At 37.8% G+C, this 21,464-nt stretch overlaps 1 protein-coding gene across 2 annotated transcripts in view; it reads right to left on the bottom strand.

The window, feature by feature from the left end:
• Positions 1-21,464, bottom strand: part of LYST (lysosomal trafficking regulator) — an 83,227-nt gene that overhangs the window by 43,623 nt on the left and 18,140 nt on the right. For both annotated transcript variants that reach the window (XM_080615752.1, XM_080615753.1), the window contains exons 4-15: positions 20,311-20,401; positions 15,671-17,756; positions 12,866-13,892; positions 11,302-11,463; positions 10,490-10,646; positions 8,282-8,508; positions 6,838-6,904; positions 5,904-6,013; positions 4,465-4,888; positions 2,978-3,122; positions 1,995-2,168; positions 156-316 (exon numbers count right to left, since the gene is read on the bottom strand). In XM_080615752.1, coding sequence (XP_080471878.1) covers positions 156-316; positions 1,995-2,168; positions 2,978-3,122; positions 4,465-4,888; positions 5,904-6,013; positions 6,838-6,904; positions 8,282-8,508; positions 10,490-10,646; positions 11,302-11,463; positions 12,866-13,892; positions 15,671-17,756; positions 20,311-20,401 — 4,831 coding nt within the window. The remainder of the gene's footprint in view (positions 1-155; positions 317-1,994; positions 2,169-2,977; positions 3,123-4,464; positions 4,889-5,903; positions 6,014-6,837; positions 6,905-8,281; positions 8,509-10,489; positions 10,647-11,301; positions 11,464-12,865; positions 13,893-15,670; positions 17,757-20,310; positions 20,402-21,464) is intronic.

Here is a 21,464-nt window from a genome sequence, read left to right as displayed (position 1 = left end):
CCAACTGCCTCTTTGATATATTATGCTGGCAAAAACTGTATTGTTGCTTTTATTGTAGAAGCTTGGCATATTAATAAAATATCAAATGAAGCCTTTGTTCTTGGAGGGGGAAGAGGGAATGAAGACTTACTCAAGTAAAAAGCATACAAAAGTACCATTAAATAGAAGCAGATTTCCAAGATCCCATCTACCCGACAATAGAAGCAAATCTTCTTGAGACGATGTACAGTGGCCAATCATACAAAATGTTTTATTACTGTCAGCTGATAAACTTGATTTCCTTGGTAATGCATAATCTAGATTAATCTCACATTTCCTAAAAATACATATAAAGAAACAAGATTAAACATTAAGAAGTGATCAAAATTGATGAAGTATCCAGTTTAGGTTTAAAATATTTTTTTTTTACTTAGTAGATGAGAAGCCATGTTGTTAACATTACTAAAGCCATCTTCAGCATCAAGGCACCTTAAAACTTAGTTACATAATGATGCATGTACTCAAATACTGCACAGAACAGAGTCCCAGCTAGGGCTGCCATATACACAAGATTTCCTAGATCTGGAATTCTTTCCTCCTTCCCTTTGACCTCAAAGAAGAAACTGTTTATAACACTACACACACTTCTAAAATAAGATGAATTTTCAAGGACTTACACTATTCCTAAAAAGTCAAAAGCCTTTGAGTATGCTAATGCACATCATGAACACTGTGGTTCATATATGCTGAAAAGTATCATGTTGAGGATTAGGTGGCTGTTCCCAACATTCTCAACCAGCGAATGTTGTCAGAGCTCATGTGCTGTAGAGCCATAGGCAATAAGTCTGATGCTTTCAGAAAGCACTCAATTAACCTTATGTGCATTTACATAAGCAGACAAATTGGACTGTAAAGGTCATCTGGAGCTTCCTGGAAGAGTCTAACTATTAGCAAAATGGCAACTAACTCTGTCTAGATGGGCCTCATTAACTGCACATGTGCAGAACATTGTAGAACTTCTAGTTTCCTCTATACCTTCACTTTCTGGACTTTACTGCATATAAGCATGTACAGACTGAACAATGAAAGGGGAGGAAATCAAGATGCTGAAAAACTAACTCTATACAGTTTCAAGAATAAAGTGAAAACAAGTATCATACTTTACAATTCCAGGTTTACCTGCAGAAAGAAAAACTTAGCAACATTTTTTCTGAGATAGACTTTGAGAAATGTCTTTATAATGTTGCTCGTTTACTGACCAAATTCTAGAGGAGTAGTAAAGAATTTTTGTGCTACACCTAATTGCTCTACAACCTAGCATTTTGGCCACCTGCTTCATATTCAGGACACAAAGGAAGCCTTCATAGTCTGGACTTCAAGAAGAAAGGATGAAAACTGTGATGTTAAATAAATCCATTTTTCTCCAACCAATGAATACTTCATGCAGGCATAGGCCCACTCAACCTAGCATCAGGTACCACATTTAGTAGTGTGGACCTGAAGCTCTGAGTGGAAGAAGCAGTACTTGGCACTGCCAGTTCAGATCTCATCTGAACTATTTTTTTCAAACTTCTCCCCTGTCCATTTCTCTCAAAATGACTACCTACCTTCTCCCCATCTCTTTTCATTCCTACTTAGAATAATATTGCCAATACATGAACTATACCCTCTTAGTTCAGATTCTTAATTTAACTGGAGACATTATGCCTACTACTAACTCCATGCCATTGTTTTTTGGATCTTACTTAAGATTCTGTAGTACTTGCCTCTTTCACTTCCTCATGATGAGCCAAAACACTGATGTCTGCAGCGATTCATGGTGTGAACTCAAGATTCTCCAGGCAATCAAGACAATTCTGGATATTTCTAGGGACTTCCTAACAGACATCTCTCTCCTACCCCCAGAAGACTACTCAACCATGACTTCAGTTTGCACCAAAATTGAACAGATGTTTGGTTACCAGGGAACATATCAAAGACAACAAATATCTAGATACAACTAATGTATACTTTACCTCTGACCAGAAATCCACAGCAACAGCTTTCCATGGATATTTTTCTTGCTTTCTGGCTGCTGCAGATATGTTATTGCCAAATGCTGCCACCTGCCCACAAGGAAGATGTTTTCTGGAGATTCAGCCTGTGCCAGCAGACCAGCTTTCATCTCATCATTTGGATCCATGCACATACTATCAAAACAACCAAAAAGGAAAACAAAGTGTATTTGTTTTCAAATTTACAGTTTAAGCCCCAAATCTGCAATTTTTGGCCTCAGTTACATGAGATTGCATTCCTTAACTTTCACAGATAATGTTTTTTACCACAATGCTATATTTAGAGTGGTCAGCGTAAGCAGGGAAGTCCTCACAATGTGGTTTCAAATTGAACTTGTTTGCATAGTTCTGCTTGCATTTAAGATATTATCTCTATTTTACAGAGAAAATGAATTCAGTTTATTGGAAAAAATGCAGGTGCTTTGCACACTGCAAAATAAAGTGTTCAAAAACTGCAGCTTTAGACTGATTTTAAGGGTATATTACTTATGAGAACTAAATTAGGGTTAAATGCGTTCAGAAGATTAAAACCAAGATTGTTATAGTAACTATTAAATGACAGCAACTTCCACATCCACAACTGAGGTATGAAAACCTACAGCTACAAAACCTTTTTGCTTATATTCAGACACTTATTGTGCCATTTCATTTATATGTGAATTGCTACCTGGCATTGCATTGTTTATGACTGATCTTGCATCTTACTTGGGTCAATTATCTATATATGATTACATCAAACATGCAAGAGCAGAGACTAATACTTCAAGCAAATAAACCTGTAGATTTGTATACAATAAACTTACTTGACAATACCAAAACTGTGCAAGATGTCTCTACCATAGAAATTAGTTCTCTATGCTCCAGCGGTATTTTCTGTAACAAGCTGCTACTGGAAGTAACAACACATATGCTCACAAGACTGCTTTTGGATTAATACACCATACCGAAATACGAATGCTCCAGTATTCAAGTCTGCCCAGACTTGTATCATCAGTGCTTTGGAACCCAGTGACATTATATGAATACAGCCATCTTCAACAAGTTTATCTCCAAGGCTCAGGTATTCCATTCCTATAGACTTCGTGTCTTCTAGAAATACAAACATGTTTATACACAATTACAATACAATACAATACAACAATGCCTGTCCTACCAGCTATCAAGTGTGAAAAGAAGTAGTTTGTGTACTGCAGAGAATTGTTTTTTGTTCAGCTGGATTTTTTTTTTGGGGGGGGTGGGGTTTCATCGTTTTTGTGGGTTTGTTTGTTGTTTGTTTGGCTTTTTTGTGGGGCTTTTTGTTTTGTTTTAGGTTTGTTTTTTCCTTTTGTTTTGTTGGTGTTTTTAGGTAAATATTATGCACTATTCTCTTCAGAGATCTAGGTCTCTTAGAAACCAAATCAGAAGAGCTTGATACTAACTCAGCACTTAACATGTTTTTGTAATCATGTAAACCTGCTAAGCATGAATACATTCCAATTCAATGATGTTTTTGACATACCATGCCATATTACATTCCTATGTTGAACTGGCAGTCTCAGTGTGCACCAAGAAATCTTTAGATTTTTCTTCACAAATCACACTACCCTTTAAGTCTGGTCTAACATTCAATGTTTTTATTTTACCAAGCAAAAGCACAGTTCTAACAAAAGCAGCTCTCATGAATTCCAAGATTCGGAGTTCGGCTTTCCTTTCTTTTGTTCAAATAAAGTTGGGGGGGTGTGGGGGTGTGGTGGGGAGTATAGCCAAAGTTATCCCAAGCGTGGGGAGGCATTTTAAATAACTGAAGTATTTTTTCCTCCTACAAATTATAATCCAAAAGATTCTGCTCAGAAGAGTTTGACGGCAGGTGAGTCTCTACAAAAGTATAGACAGGGAAGTGCTGTACAACTATTAATATTTAAAATGGCACACACACAAGGCAAGAGGATTTATACTAAGTCAGCCTCAGGCTCTGACTTAATGGATTCAGAGCATCTTTTAGCTGAGTTCCAATATTTAAATCCTAACTCACGAAGTTTTACTATCTCACTATTTAAGAACACAAAAGCCACTTGCTTCATCAGCGCGAGACCAAATAAACTTGAGAACAGCCTTTTCCCATGAACCTTCAGCTGCAGCATTTAATACTTTCTTCATCATAACATGAAATAGCATAAAGACATTTTACTGAAGCTATAGATTCAATGATAACACTAAATCTCTAAGAAAGAAGAATTAATCTAATTTAAGGGCTAAGGCTGGAAATGTTTTATCTTTAAGTATATGACACATTACTCAAAGAAAAAAATTAGAAAGACTACCACACCTGTCTAATATCCATCATAAGAAAAAAACAATTCAACCTTTTGCATATGGTATATTGATTAGCAATACTTGTAACCAGAAGCCTCCAGCACTACATAAATAGAAGCAAGAAGTACTATATCCTCACCTGCGCTGTCAAAGCTGTTCTCTCTTACAGCTACCGGCCTGCTTCTTCTCTTCATTTTTTTTCCCTTTTCTGTTGAGTTTTCTGTTTCAGGAGCACACTCCAGACGAAACCACAGTGAGGCACTGAAGCCTTCAGACATGTGTGGCCAACAGTTTTGCCCAACTAAAGGCAAGTGAATTGGGGCTACATGCCAAGAAGAAAGCAGCTGATGACTCAAATTTTCACCATCTGCCTCTCTTTTACTCTGTGACAATTTTGCTCTTTTTAATACTCCAGCAGTTTTGCTGGTGGAATTGCTAGCAGATTTTTGTGAAGAACTACTATTCAAATTAGCGCCATGTAGCAAAGGGAAGGCAAGGTACTGTAATGGATTCATATAAATATGGGTTTCTATAATCTTTAACACACCCTTGAGTAGTATCTCCTGAAAGAAATAAACCAAACAAATTAGAAAAAAAAACCCCAAAACATTTACAACAAATAGAAGGTGTCATCTAACTAAACAGAACACCACTTGTAAACATGGATTTATGTTTTCCCAGAGTGGATGCCCATATCCAAACTGACATACTTTTACAAAGCATCAACTAATAACTTCAACTGCCTACTGCCCAACAATCTGGGGGATTTAGTCAGGGCAGATCCATGTTCAACTTACCATGCCCAGAAATCAGCTGAACCACAGCAGGTAGGTCATTGCACAATCTCATCTCATATTTATGTGCTAACAGATTAGTTTATACCTCAACAAAAGACCACATTTTTTACCCCATGTTTGAGGCTGGTTAAGAATGCACACACAGGCCATCACTTTGTTATTGTATAATCGGTAATAAAACTAGCTGAGCCCTTAGGCCAAGAAGTTTCTCTAGTTACTTAGCCAGTTATTGCAAGGTACCTTTGAAAACTTGACCTGTGTCTCCTTGCTTGCTACTATTTCTGACTCCACAGTATTTCTTTTTATTCCTTCCACCTTTTTTTCCCCCCTCCCTACAAGCTCCTGCACAAACACCACTTTGTATTTCACCAGTATATCCCACACAAGCAGCAGTTTCCAGTGTTACACAAACCAACTTAAGACACTGTTGAAAGTAATTCTTGCAGCTGAAGCATTCCTGAAATACCAAGATGCTTTACAACTTCAAAGAAATGACTTAAAATTTCACAGTATTACAGTGTTCTGTCATTCAGACCCACAACGCCAGTCTCCTCGACAGGAATCTAATTTTCTTGTGAAGGGAGCTCCCAGGACTTCAGAACTGTCTCTTATCTTCTATTTCCTTTTTACATTTGTAGGATGAATTATTTCAACAACCACATTTTACTTGCTCTGATCTGTCGGAACATTGCTGTTAGTCTCCTTATTTCCTAAAGGTTTTCTTTTGTTCCATTTTTCTCATTAAGCCTCCAAATTTTGCTATGTGCTACTTCATACTTACCGTACAAGGTGTCTTCTCCAAAAATATCCTTAGAAGAAGAGTTAGCTCTTCCGAACATGTCTGTGAACTCATCAAGGAAACCAACAGATCTACCAGCACCACCTGACATGCTAAAAATAAGGAGACAAAATAATATTACTGAAAACAATTTTTCAAAGTTTTAAAAATTCCTATTCCATGCTATTATGAGGAGAGACGAGTATGAATTAGGGTGTTTTGTGAAAACATTTCAAATTCAGGAAGGAGTGACAATGAGATGAATTCCAGAGATCCAACAGTGCTTCCTGCACTATCATTTAAATTTTCATTGAATGAATCTAGACAGCTACACCAAGTCTGGCTCCTAGGTTTGCAAAGAAGAGTCTGAAAGTCTGGGAACCTAGCATCCCACTGCAAAGGCTCTCCCCACAAAGCCAGGGATCAAAGTCCTAGGATGGGTTTACATCATCTCACACTGCAGAGCAATCTCATTATGTCTTAGGCTACTTTAGGGCAAGCATTTAATTTGCTTCCACATTCTTGGCTAAGCTAGCTGTTTTCCAACTAGAAATAAAACTCAAGGCATCACCAAGACCTGTGTTACAAAGACATCTGAAATAAAAACTTAAGGTGGGGTGGAGTCAGATACAGTGAGTAAAATAAACACTGCCCAGAAAAATAGCAGTTAACACTGTCACCCAAGGGTTTCTTATATCAGCTATAATTTTCAGATCTGCAGGCAGGTGTTTAACCAACAGATTTCCACTAGCTCAGAAATAACCTTGTATTTACTCATAAGTGAGATGCTAGTTACAAGTTAAAGAAGCAGCTGCATAAGTTCACACATGCCAATGAATTTGCTTTGTTAACTTCACATTTGCACTGTGAACTAAAAATTTGTGTGTATCTTAAGTTATAGAAAATGATATTTAGGTTACTTAGACCTTGAACTCACCATGAAAACTAGATTCTGTTTGTGTCAGTATGTTCAGAAATCCTCCCAAAAGATGTTTAACAGCTCCCTGTTAAAAAAATTACAGGGAAAACTGATATTCGAAGAACATACACCAGCCCAAAGAAGAAAGAAATAATTTCTTTCAGTCAATTCTTGCCTCTTATTGATCTTGATTTAAATAACACACCAGTTACTCTAAATTATGGAAATATTTTTCATATTGCTAATGAACATTCATTCATGTTCTGTACAGTTCAGTTTCAGAAGGCACACTTTGAAATCAAAATTATTCTAGAAAGAAACATTTAAGCCATTACCAATCCAGCAACTGAGACCTCATCTAGTTGAAGATGTCCCTGCTCATTGCAGGGGGTTTGGGCAAGATGACTTTTAAAGGTCTCTTCCAACCCAAACTACTCTATGATTGATTCTATGATCTTCCTTGTCTACTCCACCGTAACAGAATTAGGGGATTTAACAGGTTGCAACAAAATACAGCACATTGGTATACAGTGATGCCATACTGAAAGCAAACTCAGCCTTTCCCCAACCTTTTTATGCAAGATAGCTTTAAAGAGTAATTACAAGAAATTACTTGTACATTATTTATACACATTACATTGTGTAGTTAGGAGCATCCTTCACAAGTCTGTCTTAGATAAAGGTAATTTGAAAAATCACTGAAGATAGCTAATATCTCTGAACTGGTGAGTTTGATGGACTGCTCTTTCTAAACAATACTGAAAAGCAATGAAAACAAGATTATATTGAGTTAAGTAATTTCATGTGTAGAAGTTCAGAAAAGAGAAACATATGTGCTAGTGATTTAAAGTTAACAATTCACACATAGAATTGGAGTGCTAAAATGTTTTCCTTTCCTGCTTCTAATTTAAGCTGTGAAGTAGTTTGTTTCTTAGTCATATAATTACATAAACAAGCACTTAAAGCTTAAGTTCCTTAACTATATTTTCTTGTCTTGCAAGAGGCATACCTAATTTTTAGTTAATACAAAGCAAAAAAGGTAACCATCAGAAATTCCAAAGGATTATGAGGACATCAACATATGCATAACTGATTTCCAATATAAACTTAAGAATAAAAGCATGAAATATTTGCAGTACACCAGTGAAAGTTTCTAAAAGCACATGTTGAATACATACAAATTTAGAATGTTTACACATACATATACAGGAACATACTTGCTTTAGTGTTTTACTTTGGGGGTTCTTCTGGTTGTTATTTATAATTTTTTCAATGGCATGTCATTAAATCTCCATCTATAGCTCTAGTGACTGAACAAGCTTGATAAGACAAGGTAACTGTAAAACTCAAGTTTTGTAGGTCAAATATTTCTGAGACCACTCTATTAGATATACTAGTGCTTCAAAACTGAAGAAAATAAGATATACAACTGCAAAGCTGTTGCCTTTGTTTAACATTTTACCTGTTCTATAAGTAGAGTGGCATTTCTTTTCTTCTGAGTGATGATTTTCAGGCAGCTTTGGAATACATGAGCAAGCACGTCTAAACTTGCATTACCAGCTGAAAGCAAGTTTAATTCTAACATGCAGATTTCAGGATACTTTAATTCTCCTTGATTGATATTTTCAGCTAGGTCATCAAAATAACCTGAAGGACCAGTACACCCCAGTTCTGCCTTTGTGTCTGCTCCTGAAAGAAAACACTTGTTTTACTGAAGCTTCTTCAGCTGAATACAGTTTGCATGATTTAAGCAGAACATCCAAGGACATATTTTCTCCAGCCTTCTCACAGATACAAACCAAAACCAGTCACTAGCTTAGAGCAGTTTTCAGAAGTCAAGTTTAATCTTTTATTCTGTTTCAAGTTTTCCTATTATACAGAAGGGCAAGGATATAGTGTAAGAGCACGTAATGGGAGAGACTGTGTGCCTTCATTTCTTGGGAAGTGGACACATAGCAATGATGAAATATGTAATTCATGAAGCATGACAGTAAAATCATTGTAATACAGCCTCAAGCTTCTATACAGAACTCTAAGCCTGCCAAGAAAGGAGATAAATTTAAATGACTTCTGTTAAAAGGTTGAGGGAAGCAGCTGTTATTTAACTGACTATTCTATGATTCTATGAAAGTATATCTGCATGACAGTCAAAAAAACCCAACAGTTAAGCCTTAAATCTTGAAGAGACTTCAAAACATGTTACTTAATTATTTGGGACAGACATAGGTTTCATGCAAATAGAAATACTTCAGGTTAAATTTTTAACTCGGAAATCCTTTCACAATTTTGTGTATCTGTTGGCAGAGTCTAGTCACACAGGTAAACAGCAACATTGAATGCCATTCTATTAAAGGCTGTTACTGCTCACGCTGATCTCACACAATAACAGAAGCACCCAGCTGTTCAGCTGAAAGGAAAAAATTAAAGCAAATTCATGTCCAAAATTAATTACAAACAGAATATACAGAGATGTGCACATCAGTTGTTGAATAAATATAAAGAGATATATTCCATCACAAGGGGGCTATCACAAGCCAAATGAAGCTGTGCAACTGGGAAAAGCTGGCACAGATTCACCAAGGGCAAACTGCGCTTGGCAAACCTGATCGTCTTCTATAACAAAGTAACCTGCTCAGTTGATATGGGGCCAGTGCTGGACATGCTGTACCTGGGATTTCTGCAAGGCTTTTGATACAGTTTCCCACAGCCTCCTCCTAGAGAAACTGATGCATTGTGGTCTAGACAAGTGGTCTGTGTGGTGCGTCTGGAACTGGCTGCACCCAAAGGGTGGTAGTGAACGGCTCCTTTTCAAACTGGAGATGTGTCACTAGTGGGATCCCCCAAGGATCGATACTGGGACCAGTGCTGTTGTCCTGGTGGACAACAAGCTCAATATGAGTGAACAGTGTGCAGCTGCAGCAAAGAAAGCCAACAGGATGCTGGGTTGCATCAGCAAGGGCATCACTAGCAGAGATAAAGAGTCATTATCCCATGTACTCTACTCAGCACTTGTCAGGCCACAACTGGAATACTGTGTTCAGTTTTACTTCCTGCTACACAAAGGGGATGTAGAGAGGCTAGAGAGGGTCCAGCTAAGGGCCACGAAGATGACCAAAGGATTAGGAAGCCTACCATGTAAGGAAAAACTGAGAGAAATTGTTTTCTTCAGCCTTAGCACCATGTTCCAGTGTTTAAAGAGTGGCTACAAAGAAGACGAGACTTCCTTTTTACAAGGGATCACATAGAAGAGACAAGGGGCAATGGTCACAAGTTACTTCTGGGGAAATTCCAACTGGCCACCAGAGTAAATTTTTCACAATGCAAATAATCAGCCAGTGGAATAACCTCCCCAGGGAAGCGTTGGATTCCCCGACATTGGACATTCAAGATTTAACAGGACAGGGTGTTGGGTCACCTTGCTTTTGCCAAGAAAGGTTAGACCAGATGATCCTTGAGATCCCTTCCAACCCAGTTTTCTACAACATCATTAGACTAATCTATTGATTACTAGTTCGTTCTCTTCATGTGCAACTGCATCTTACTAGAAGTAAGATAAACTATTTCTGTAAAAGATCTCTGATGCCCACCCTAATTCTCAGTATCTCAAAAGACAAGAAAGCTTTGCTATGTCATAAAGACTACTTTGTATATTCAGAAAGTTGCCATTTACCTTCATTCCTAGTTTCGCTATCATCAGGGTTACTTTCACTATCTGCTTCATATCCTTCCTCTTCAGCAAAAAGTTTAAGACTACAGCACTGTGATTCTTCAGTTTCTTCAGAAATATATCCAGGTTGTGACACGGGCTCCTTTTCAGTGTAATGGCTCTGTATAACACATCAAGCAGATTTGCCATCTTCGGTCAGGAAAACAAGCAAATTAAAACCTTCCAGACGCTTATTTTCTCCAAGCCCATTGGCAAACGGAATGAATTAATCATATATTTTCAAGGAACTTGAGATATGTTTTAAGAATATTTCATTCTTACATAAAAAAAAAAGAAAAAATGGATTCTGCAGAGACGGATTTTTCTTCCTAACTGACCAAAGCTTTAGTAAGCAGATGGCCAATGCATTAAGAATAATTGTTTCCAACATCACTATCACCATAAACATACATCTTGGCATTCACTCTAAGGTGAAGATAGGTCTGCAGCACTAAGGTCAGTCAAAATCTGTCTGAAGCTCTCCCTTTGAAAGTTTGCCACACTGTCATCAAATGAAAGACTGAAGAGAACATGAGGTTTCAGGTATGTCCATAAAGTGTAACACAGCTTGCTCCTTTTTGGGGCATGACTTATTTCTGAGCAGTAAATGTGGGGACCAGCATTCAACTTACATGCTTATATAGAGAATCAGAGAATTAATCTTCCACAGTAACTGCATTTAAACATGTCCTCTTGATTTTCAAAATAGACCCAAATGTAAACCTGCCTGAGCAAACCTTGCAATGCTTACAATTCCATCACTTGGTGTTTCATACCTTTTCAACTTTTTCTTCAGAATGATCCAGATCAGCAGAAAAAGTACCCAACGCAACACGAAGCAGTGAATCAAAAAGAGGCTTTGCCAAGTCAGTTTCTATCACTTTTGATAGAGCAAGTTGCTCTCTTATTTGAAGTAAGATATCATCCACACACGTATTCTGCATTTTAGGGGAGACAAACATTTTGATTCATGTTATTCTGGTTTGGCTAACAGAAATGGTCTAGTACTTTCATTTAAAAGCTTCCTCTTCCACCTACGCTAACCTGAGTTCTCAGCTAAAACCATTAGACTTCATCCAGTCTCTTGCAATAAGGAAGACTCATACTGTTTGTCAGGACAGAGATTTAGCTGGTTAAGCAATCTGCACACTGAGAAAAGTCTGCCAACATGCCGTTTCCCACACACTGCAAGGGAAAGCACTGTTTCAGAAACAAACATCTCTTTCAAGTACACAATGCATTGAAACCACACCACAACATTACCAGCAGTTAGCAAGACATATCCAAATCGACAAAAATAACAAGTGGCCCAGATAGAACTCCAGTTTCCAGTTCTCTTCTGCACCTCATACCTTCTGCTTTTGTAATAAACTGCCAAGTTTATTGCCAGACAGCAATGAAAACACTAAATTGCAGTGAAGGTGTCTTCTGTGAATTAACAACTTTGTGGTACACTGAATTAGCTCACCTGTAAGGCTTTAGTTTTTTCAGGTGTCCTTTCAGTCCCTGTGCCCTCTTTTCTCAAGCACCATACTTTTCTCAGAACTATCTATCACCAAAAACATGACATGTGAGTCACTGTGTATAATGCTCATGTCTTGCCTACACAGCTCTCCTTCACTGTCCCTGTGTCATACATTCTCTACTGAATACTCTTTCAAAAAACCCAAGTCTCTCCCACTGTTCAAAGCCCATCATCCCAGACAGCCATCAGAGAATGCGAGATTGGACAAATGGACTACACAGGGGAAAACAGAAGAAGCAGACCATAGCTGACCAGAAAAAACACACAGAGTCAGCCAGAAATTCAGACTTGCTGACATCCACTACTGCCTTTATGGTCAGAGGAAGCCATCCCTTCCTCTAGTCAGGACCATTTCAGGCAGAAAATGCAAGCAAAGTGAAAAACTCATCTGGATCAATCTACCACTCCAGAATGCTCTCTTCCCCCCGCAAGAAGCAGGGAATTGTCATGACCAGGGATGCAACCCAAAAGAGCAGAGAACAAACATCATTCTGGAGAACAAGCAAAGGTATAAAGGATCCTTACCATCATCTCACCACATACAAAATGTGACAGATTAACATGTGGGAAGATGCTGCCTCAGAAATCACAATGGCCAGTTTGTTCATCAACCCACTCCTTTCTTTCATGCCTGCTGACCACCACCCCTAACTACTTAGCACATCATTTAACTGCATGTTTTCGGTAAGACACAAAAATATTGGTACCATAATAAGAGCATAAGCTTTCCACCTCTCAAACAACTTTGACTAAGTTACTGATAAAATATTATTGTATGTAACACACAAAGTAAACTAAGGGAAGTTTCACAGTACCTGGTGAAAAAACTCCACTTCCATCTTCTGCTGCATGGCACTTGCACTGTGTAGGCAGATCGTCAGCAGAGCTTCTAGAAGTCTGATACCTTGAAGTGCCCACTCAGCCTCTTCTCTTACAGAAGTCTTTATCCCTTCAAGATTGGCAACTGAAGTAACTGAAGCGTCTCCCCTACTCAAAGAGCCATCACAGGAGATGCATTCAGGCACCAGCTGTTCTGCACCACCAAGACTGTCAGAACTATCAAGCTCCAATTGTGTCACCTCTCTGCTTTTAGCCAGCTGAGAGTCACCCTTGCTGAGAAGCTCACCACAAGGACTCCCATGTGAACTTCTGCTGCTTTCACTCAATACTCTCTCCCTCTTTTCTTGCTCCTTTTCCTTATTTTTTGCAAGTTCCTGAATTATAAGAATTAGTAATCTATGGCATGCTTCAAAGCCTCCAAGTCTATGGAATTGTCTCTGGAAAACTGAACTATACAAATAGATGCAACGACACATGGACCAAATATCTGCAGCCCTGCGAATATGTTCCAGAGAAGGCAAAGTAAGGCTTTCCAGTGACAGATATGGTAATTTTTGGCCTAATGGCTCACTAGCTGTACTATCATATCCTGATGTATCTTCCGAGTCATTAGCTGAATCCAGATCACCATCTGCTTCTTTACTTACACATAAAAAAGCAACACAGAGGAAGAGATTTATTGTGTTGATGTGAACATCTTGGCTCACAAACTTCTTCTTTTTTGGGTAAGCCTCTTTCAAGACAGCGTAAAACTTGCTCAGGCTTTGAGGAACTTCGGAAACAGTGTGCTGGCTACAAAGAGAAGCAGGCAAGACGGATGTAGATTCTTGTTCGCTGTTCAGACCTTCCAGCTCTGCCATTGCTTGGTCTTTCTGCTGATCACCAAGGCAGAGTATCAAAGTCTCTAACACTTTCAAAGAATGGCTTCTCAAAGCATCTAAGTAATTTAACTCAATCATTTGATTCACTCCATTACAACTCAGAAACAAGTCTCTAACAACCCTGCAAGAAAAAGCACAAGAATTACCTTATAAATCAACCACAAATTCATGTAGTTCAGATGACACAACCAAAAATAACCCTCTGTTCTACATACCTAAGTAACACCAAGGACTGATCATGCTTACAGTAATTTATAGCTTATAAATGTACTTTAAAGAGAAAAGGAACTTGTTTGCAGTACTCTAGAATCCCAAGTAAGCAGCATCCATATGGTAGGAGAAAATTCAATTTTTTGTAAGATATAGAGTAGGAAATAAAGCTCTGAAATGTAGACCACAAAAGAAGTAGGATATTCAAAATATTAAGATGTTTAATGAACTTCAATTATGACATTTGCTCTTTCGTGGTACTTTCCCTACCTTTTTATTAGCAACTGGAACTAGTAAATCTCCTTCAGTTCTATGGCTTCACCAGAAAGTAGAGATTCCTTCTCAAATATCTTGAAGACTTAAGACATTTTATTAGCTACATCTATTAGCTGCATGGATGACATATTTCAGAAAGAATTTAGGAATACCCTTCAAGCACAACTTTTTGTGCAGTTCTTACACTGTAAGTCCAATGTTAAAAAAACCCTTTCAGTATATTTGTTTCCAAGTATATTTTCCCTTCTTCCTATTCATCGAATTAATTCAGAATTTGGGGTAAGGATCTACAAGCTTCTTAGTGTACTATGTTTACATGTAGACATCCACCTTCCTTTTCCTCCCATCTCCTTCCCACAGGGTCAGCTTTTACTATAACCAGGTTACACACTCCAGAATCAAATGAATCATTTACTTTTATATTCCTGTCTTTAAGCCAGTAGGAAATAACTAACATATATTAAACATTTTAAAATCTAAACTTTACTTCTCTTATCTCTTTGCCACTACATGCATTTAAAAAAAAAATAAAATAACAGCTTCTGATACATTTTGTTAGGATAAAAGTATAAAACGTATTAGACAATCCTTTACACAAACTGGAATACTAGTCTATTCTTTGTAATTGTCTCAGATAACCCTACTAAATTCACTTGAGTTTACCAGGACTCCAATAGAATATGCCAGAATCTCTTCTGCACAACAGGACCCATTCTTATTCTGAATAAACTTCCAGCTACTGTATTAAACAACTACTTCATCAATTCAACAATAAACAGGAAAGTTTCTATTTCATGCCTTGGAAGAAAGCTTGGGGGGTGGTTTTGTTGGTTTGGGTGGGTTCTTTTGTGTGTGTTTTTTGGGGGCGGGGGTTGTGTTTTTTGTTTATTTGTTTGGTTTTTTGTTTTGGTTTTTTTGTTTGTTTGCTTGGTTTTTCCCATGTTTAAATGAACAGGATTTTTCAAGTTAGGAAACAGTTATTTCAAGACAAGTAAACCTCTCAAGCCTTGTTTTTGAAAGGTGGTTTCCATGAAGACCATTCTAGAAAGAACAGGGAAACAAATAAAAACCTAAGTAGTCTAATTCCCACAGAAAAGTGACATGTCAATCTGTTCAACATTCCTGACTCACTTTAGCATGAGGAATAAAAAAGGCAAAGAGCATGTCACATTAGACAAAGGTTTTTATTTGTTTCTATACACTTTGGCTTGTTAAAAGATCGTAACTCATCAGTATAGAGCTCTCACTGTCTATGGTTTGTGAATCTGGGATTACATCTTACGTTATTCAAGCATTTACCTTGTTGCCATCACCGATGCAATATCCAAGTGCTGCCTACTGTCCAAATAAAACTTATGTTCTGATCAGTAACAAATAAACAAAGTTCTGTACATAATTAGAAGATCAACCAACCTGGATTTAAGTAACACAGGGAGCATCTGCAAATAAATCTGAAGTACTTCAGAAGGCAAACACTGGCTATGGTAACTGCATGTGTGTTTATCAACTGTAGTTGCTCCAAGTTGTTGAGCACAGCAAGCTAACTCAACTCCTTTCTGAAGCACAGGATTATAAACACAGTTATATAGTTTCCATTGGACCACTGCATTTCCCTTTTGAATTAAGTGGCAAATATGGCTTGCAATCTGCATGCCACGTAGTCTGTCTTCTTCAAAAACAATGTCCTGATAAGCCTCCAGTGCATGCCATCTCAGTAACACATCTTCAGATCCAGTGCTAGGCAGAATTCCCTGAACTCTGCAAGAGAAACTAGATGCTGGACCAGGATCACTACAGCTGCCCTGCAAGGCATCTTCCAACTGAGCAAGTTGATCACAGTCCACAGTACATATGTTGCATGATGCCTGTATTATTTTGGGTGAAACTTCTGCTCCACCCAGCTGATCCAATATGAACTTGTTAAGGATATTCAATATGTGCTGTTGAAAGTTTTTTAGTATTGGTAACTTGGAAGCATGAAGCAATGGGACAATCACAGACTTCGGATCCATACAACAACATATTCCTACATTATGTACACCCAAGAGAATCTGCACACTGGTACTGCTCAAAGAAACTTGTTGCAACAAGTGCAAACACTGATGTGCACAAACAGCAATGCAACAGCATCTGTCAGGATACTGAACTTCACCATCAGCAGTTTCAAAGGGGGTTTTGGATGCTTGGGTTTTGAAAGTGGATACAGAGAGCCCAGAGAGATCTCTGTGGTGATGCATAAAGTGAGAGTACTCGCATCGTCTGTGCCGCTTTCTTGTACACATTGATTGATGGAGCTGCTCCGATTTTACTTTTTTGACAGTGCTGATTATTTTCATGATGCTGTTGATTAGGACTTTCAAATGCTCTGAGGCTTCCCTGGTTACTCCTTCATTCTTCATACACAGCCATTCCATCTGAAGGATTGTTACTTCAAACAGCTTAAATCCCTGATGCTGTATGAATTCGTGAACCAGATCTATAGCTTGACTAAAGTAGAATGGATTGGAGGCTGCACTTTGTAGGCAGCATATCAAAATCTGCAAGACCCCTTCTATAACCTCAGGTAGAAGCAAGGCTCTGTGATGGTATCTAGAAAATACGTAGTCATCCTGAACTGGCTGGTGTAGTGTTTTCCTGTATCCTGGAACAAAAACATCAGGTTGCTTTTCCAAGGAAATTCTGATTTTTAATGCTGCTTTAATTAAGTCTGTTAAATTTCTTCGTAAGTTGTCCGGCATGGTTTCTGTATTGCTAATGTCTAAAGAGATCAGATGCAGCACTGTTCGAAAAAGCATCCTTTGGATCAGAGCTACAGGTTCTTCTGTCCACCCTGCAGAAACTACCTCATTTTCTGTGTTACTACTTAGATTGCAACAGTCTCCAAATCCCGATAAAAACTCAGTCAATGCGGGCACCACACTAGCCAAAAGAGCAGAACTGTGATTCAAAGCAATATCAAATTTGCACACTTTCTCTAGGAGAGACAGTAAGACATGGCATAAGTCAAAAGGAGAGTTATCCATGTTGCTTTCAGCAATTCCTGCAGCTGGCTCATTCAAAGTCTCTTGGTTTAGCTCATGTGATAGAATAATTTTGCTGGAATTTTCTAGATTAGGGGCATCAAGATGAGAATTTGGTACTGCTTCTGCAGATGGGCCACCACTTCTACCTACAAGGTAGCTGTCCCTAACTGGATGTGTTAAAAAAGGCTGCAGTAATTGGGAGCGTCTGTGTTTTCTGATTACAGTAGTCTTGTCATCAGAATTGCCTTCTGAATCTGAAGTAGACAGCTGAGATTTCCTTGCATCCCGCACAGAGTAACGATGGGTGGTTTTGTGCAGGCGCCCACTTTTTCGAGACCGAAGATTCAGCTTTACAGATGGCTGAAGAGATGAACGAGTGCTTCCATCCAAGCCTAGCTTTTCCTGAGTAGATTTCACAGAACTTAAATTATTTAATTTGGTCAGGCATACGTCTACTGTGAAAGGTATATTAAAGTCTGTTGAAACAGAAAGATAAGGAACATTAAAGGAACATTCACAAATATTATGTAAATAATTCTTAATTTTATAGTTTAACACTCCCAGCTTAAAACTATGAAACACTCATATCTTAATAGGCCATGGTTTTGTATACACCTGTATCTGACATTTTCAGTTTAAAAAATGTCAGCAACAATTTATGTCTAAGAACCATACTGACTATTTTTAAAGCAGAGACGAATGAGTTCATTTTCTAACCACGGTTAAAAATCCACTAGAGGGTTTCCTAAAACTTTTTTGTAGGCACAGCTGTTTTATTCTCTTCAGAAAAGATGTTATCAGGGTAGATGAACAGACAGTGGTAAGCAAAGGGAAGGAAGCTTAGTCTGAAAAATCACAGAATGGTTTGGATTGGAAAGAACCTTAAAGATAATCCACTTCCAATCCCCTTACCATGGGCAGGAAGGACACCTTCCACTAGACCAGGTTGTTTTAAGCCCATCCAACCTGGACCAGAACACTTCAAGGATGGGGCATCCACAAATTCTTGGAGCAACCCATTCCAGTGCCTCACCACCCTCACAGTGAAGAAGTTTTTCCTAATATCTAAATTTACCCTGTTTTGACCTGTTATAATCTTTTTTGCCTGTTACACATAGGCTATAAAGGAACAACATAGTCACAGGCATTCAGTTGTATTAATTTAAAATTAGATAAGTTAGACATACTAATACAGAAGCCAAAAAAAAGCCAGTCAGTAGGACACAAACTGAGATCTCCTCTATTATTGTAATGGAAGCAGTTATAGACAGTTACTCCAGTGATATTTACTTTGTGTATACCATTTGATACATTTTAAGTCTCACTGTTTGCACTGCCAAATGGCCCTACTCCGTAAGTGAAGAAAAACCACAAAGAAAGAAAAGGTCTTGTTCAGCTTTATGATCCACTGTCACTCTTAGCAACAAAGCTGCTATAGGAATTTGGTGCATTACCCACAGCCCTCCTAGACTGCATGAAGAAATTGTTTGTGTGCTAGTAGTAATAGAAACAGTGAAGATTCTCTACCTAGAAACAGTGAAGATTTTCAAATAGACAGACCTCAGTCTTTACTTCAGCATTCACTGTTCCAAATACAAAGAGCAGAAGGAGATGGAAAAGAATCATGTTTAGGGTGCTCAATATTCCCACAAAAGTCAAGATAAAAAAAATTCAACTACACAGTACAAAATAGCAAATATAAAATTAAAATCTGATTCAATGGGCAAGAAGATTTTGAAGAATAAAATGCAAGTACTGCCAGTTTATTTGTAACAGCAAGCTCAGATCATAAATTGTTTAAAAGTGGGCAAGCAACTCTATGCTCTTGGATTAAATCCCAACCAAAAAAACTACATACACACACACACAACAAAAAAAATTAAAAACCAAACCCCAAAGCCACAACACATTGATACAAGAGCATTTTCAACTATTCCTGGAAAAGTCACTAAGCTCTCATATGATAACCAGAGCATTTCTTTAATTCAGTCAAGCTTATAGGAGCATCAAATAATGCAGCTGAGTAAGCAGGAAAGATTACTATATATTAAGTGCTATGAAACTGGTACTTTAAATACTACAAGTCTATAAACATTAATAAAAGCCTTCAATTTGCATTATTTTAAAAACAGCAGCAAAACACTGGGAGAGCTTCAGGTAAGAATCCTTAGGAACTCTCAGACAGGAAGCTTCATTTGCTTCATACTCTCTTTTCTTCCTTTATCCTCTAACAGGGAAAAGAATCCATCACACAAATGCAAAAGCCCAAAAGAAAAAAGTCAAGCAAACAAAAAAATCACCACCATTTCATGGTTCAGTTTTTGCAGTTTATTTTGTATTATCCCTTTAATTTCTTTAATTCACTCTAACTTTTTGGCAGTTGAATCCTTGTAATTTGATTCCTCAACCAGCACATCAGTTTCTAACACAGAACATTGTATTTTCTAAGGAATGCAGCCTGGTTCTTATAATGATCCAGTATTACTCTACTTTTCAGGGCCTGCCTCCCTGGTAACATCACACTTCCTTCATACTCCGTTGTCCACTGTTTGGCTTTAAGCTTAATTCTGTACTTTCCATTTCTTCAATTTCAGACGCAAAAGTCTGTCTCATTCTGTCTCTAGTGTCAGCATGTGTCACTTCTTTTACAAAAAGAATCAGTATTCTTCTACTCACCATGAAACACTTGACATTAGCAAAAATATTATTTACTGTTTCAAATCTTCCCCCCTGTATCACCTGAAGAAAATAACTCACCACCATCAAGTTCAGCTACACAGTGATATACACACTGTCTTTAACACTGACCAAGAACATTTACCCTTCTCTGTACAATTTCAGTCTTCCTTGTATGCTGGCAGAACATTGGTGTTTGTGTTTAAATTCACTGCAGAATCCACACCTTAATGCTGTGTTAAGAGGATGTGTATTATAATCAACTACTACTCTCTAGTCATGAATACCAGGCTCCGTAGTAATATATAAGCCACTTTTGTTAAGATACTTAATACTGTAACTGATAAAATATACCTATTGCTTTTTCTTCTTGGACAGGGATTTTCCACACCAATGGCAGAAGTGACAGGAGGAGGGTCAGAAGTTCTTCTCGACATGTCAGCTCCTATGTTAGGAACAAAGCAGAAACAAAAGGTTTTATACTTTCAAAAACTAGACTGACCTTCTTTATTTTCCAGAGCTACTCAACCTTCAGCTCCCTATGCCTTTCTGCCTTTGTATGCACTTTAGAAGTAACTTAACTGCAAAGAGTGCTATAATTATTAACTAGAGCCAACCAGAAAGCATCCAAGATATTTACTCTGCCTCTGAAACCGTTTCTATACAAAGCTCTCCTAATCCCTCTTGTTGAAGGAATTGCCCACCCAAAGAACAAAGCCAGAAAAGTCCCAGCAAACAACTTGATTTAACAGAGCCCCCAGGAAGCCCAAGACAAGTTTGAAACTTCTGTAGTTTGAAACAGTGTTTCTAAGTAACACTTCACAGGAAACTTGGTACTTTCTCCAAAACAAAACCGTCAGCAAATAAAAAAGCCTGTATTTACCAAGTGATGCTATTGACTCACAATAGAAAGGTGAGGTTTTATGGGAGGAAAGAGGGAAGATCACTCTGAATTAAAAAAAAAGAAAACCTCAAAAAAAAAAATTCAAAAAAAACCCCTAAACAAAACCAAAACCAACAGATTAACCACTAAACCCTACTGGGGTTCTAAGACTTATACACTAAGAACTTCAATGCAGAGAGGAACAGCAGAAGGCACAGAATTCAAACACAGTTCCTTTCCAGGGTGCTGTGCAGCACTATCAGAATGGTTTCAAGTCTTAAGGATCAAAAGTTCTCAAACAAAAAGCTGACTTCAGCATTTTGGCAGTTAACATCATTCAGGGATATGCAGCTGAAGCAGCATCCTTCTAAAAAATTCAAGGTAGCAATGAAATTCAAATGTATGGAGATATGCAAGTTAAATAGTCATGTATATCAAATATATAGAGTTACATGTAGTCATAGAGCTATATAAATAATGGCTAATATTTGTCTGATATTATCATTTTAAACAAAAATAAAATATCTAAACCTATTGATACAATACAATGAAACCTGAACAGTGACTGTTTTTTTACTGGAGGGGAGGCACATGGAATCCCCCATTTAATTCATCCATGAAAGCC

This window comes from Psittacula echo, assembly GCF_963264785.1.
Source record: "Psittacula echo genome assembly, chromosome: 4".
In the NCBI taxonomy this organism is placed as follows: domain Eukaryota; kingdom Metazoa; phylum Chordata; class Aves; order Psittaciformes; family Psittacidae; genus Psittacula; species Psittacula echo.
The sequence above is the reverse complement of the archived record's forward strand: the minus strand, read 5'-3'. Positions and strand labels throughout refer to the sequence as shown.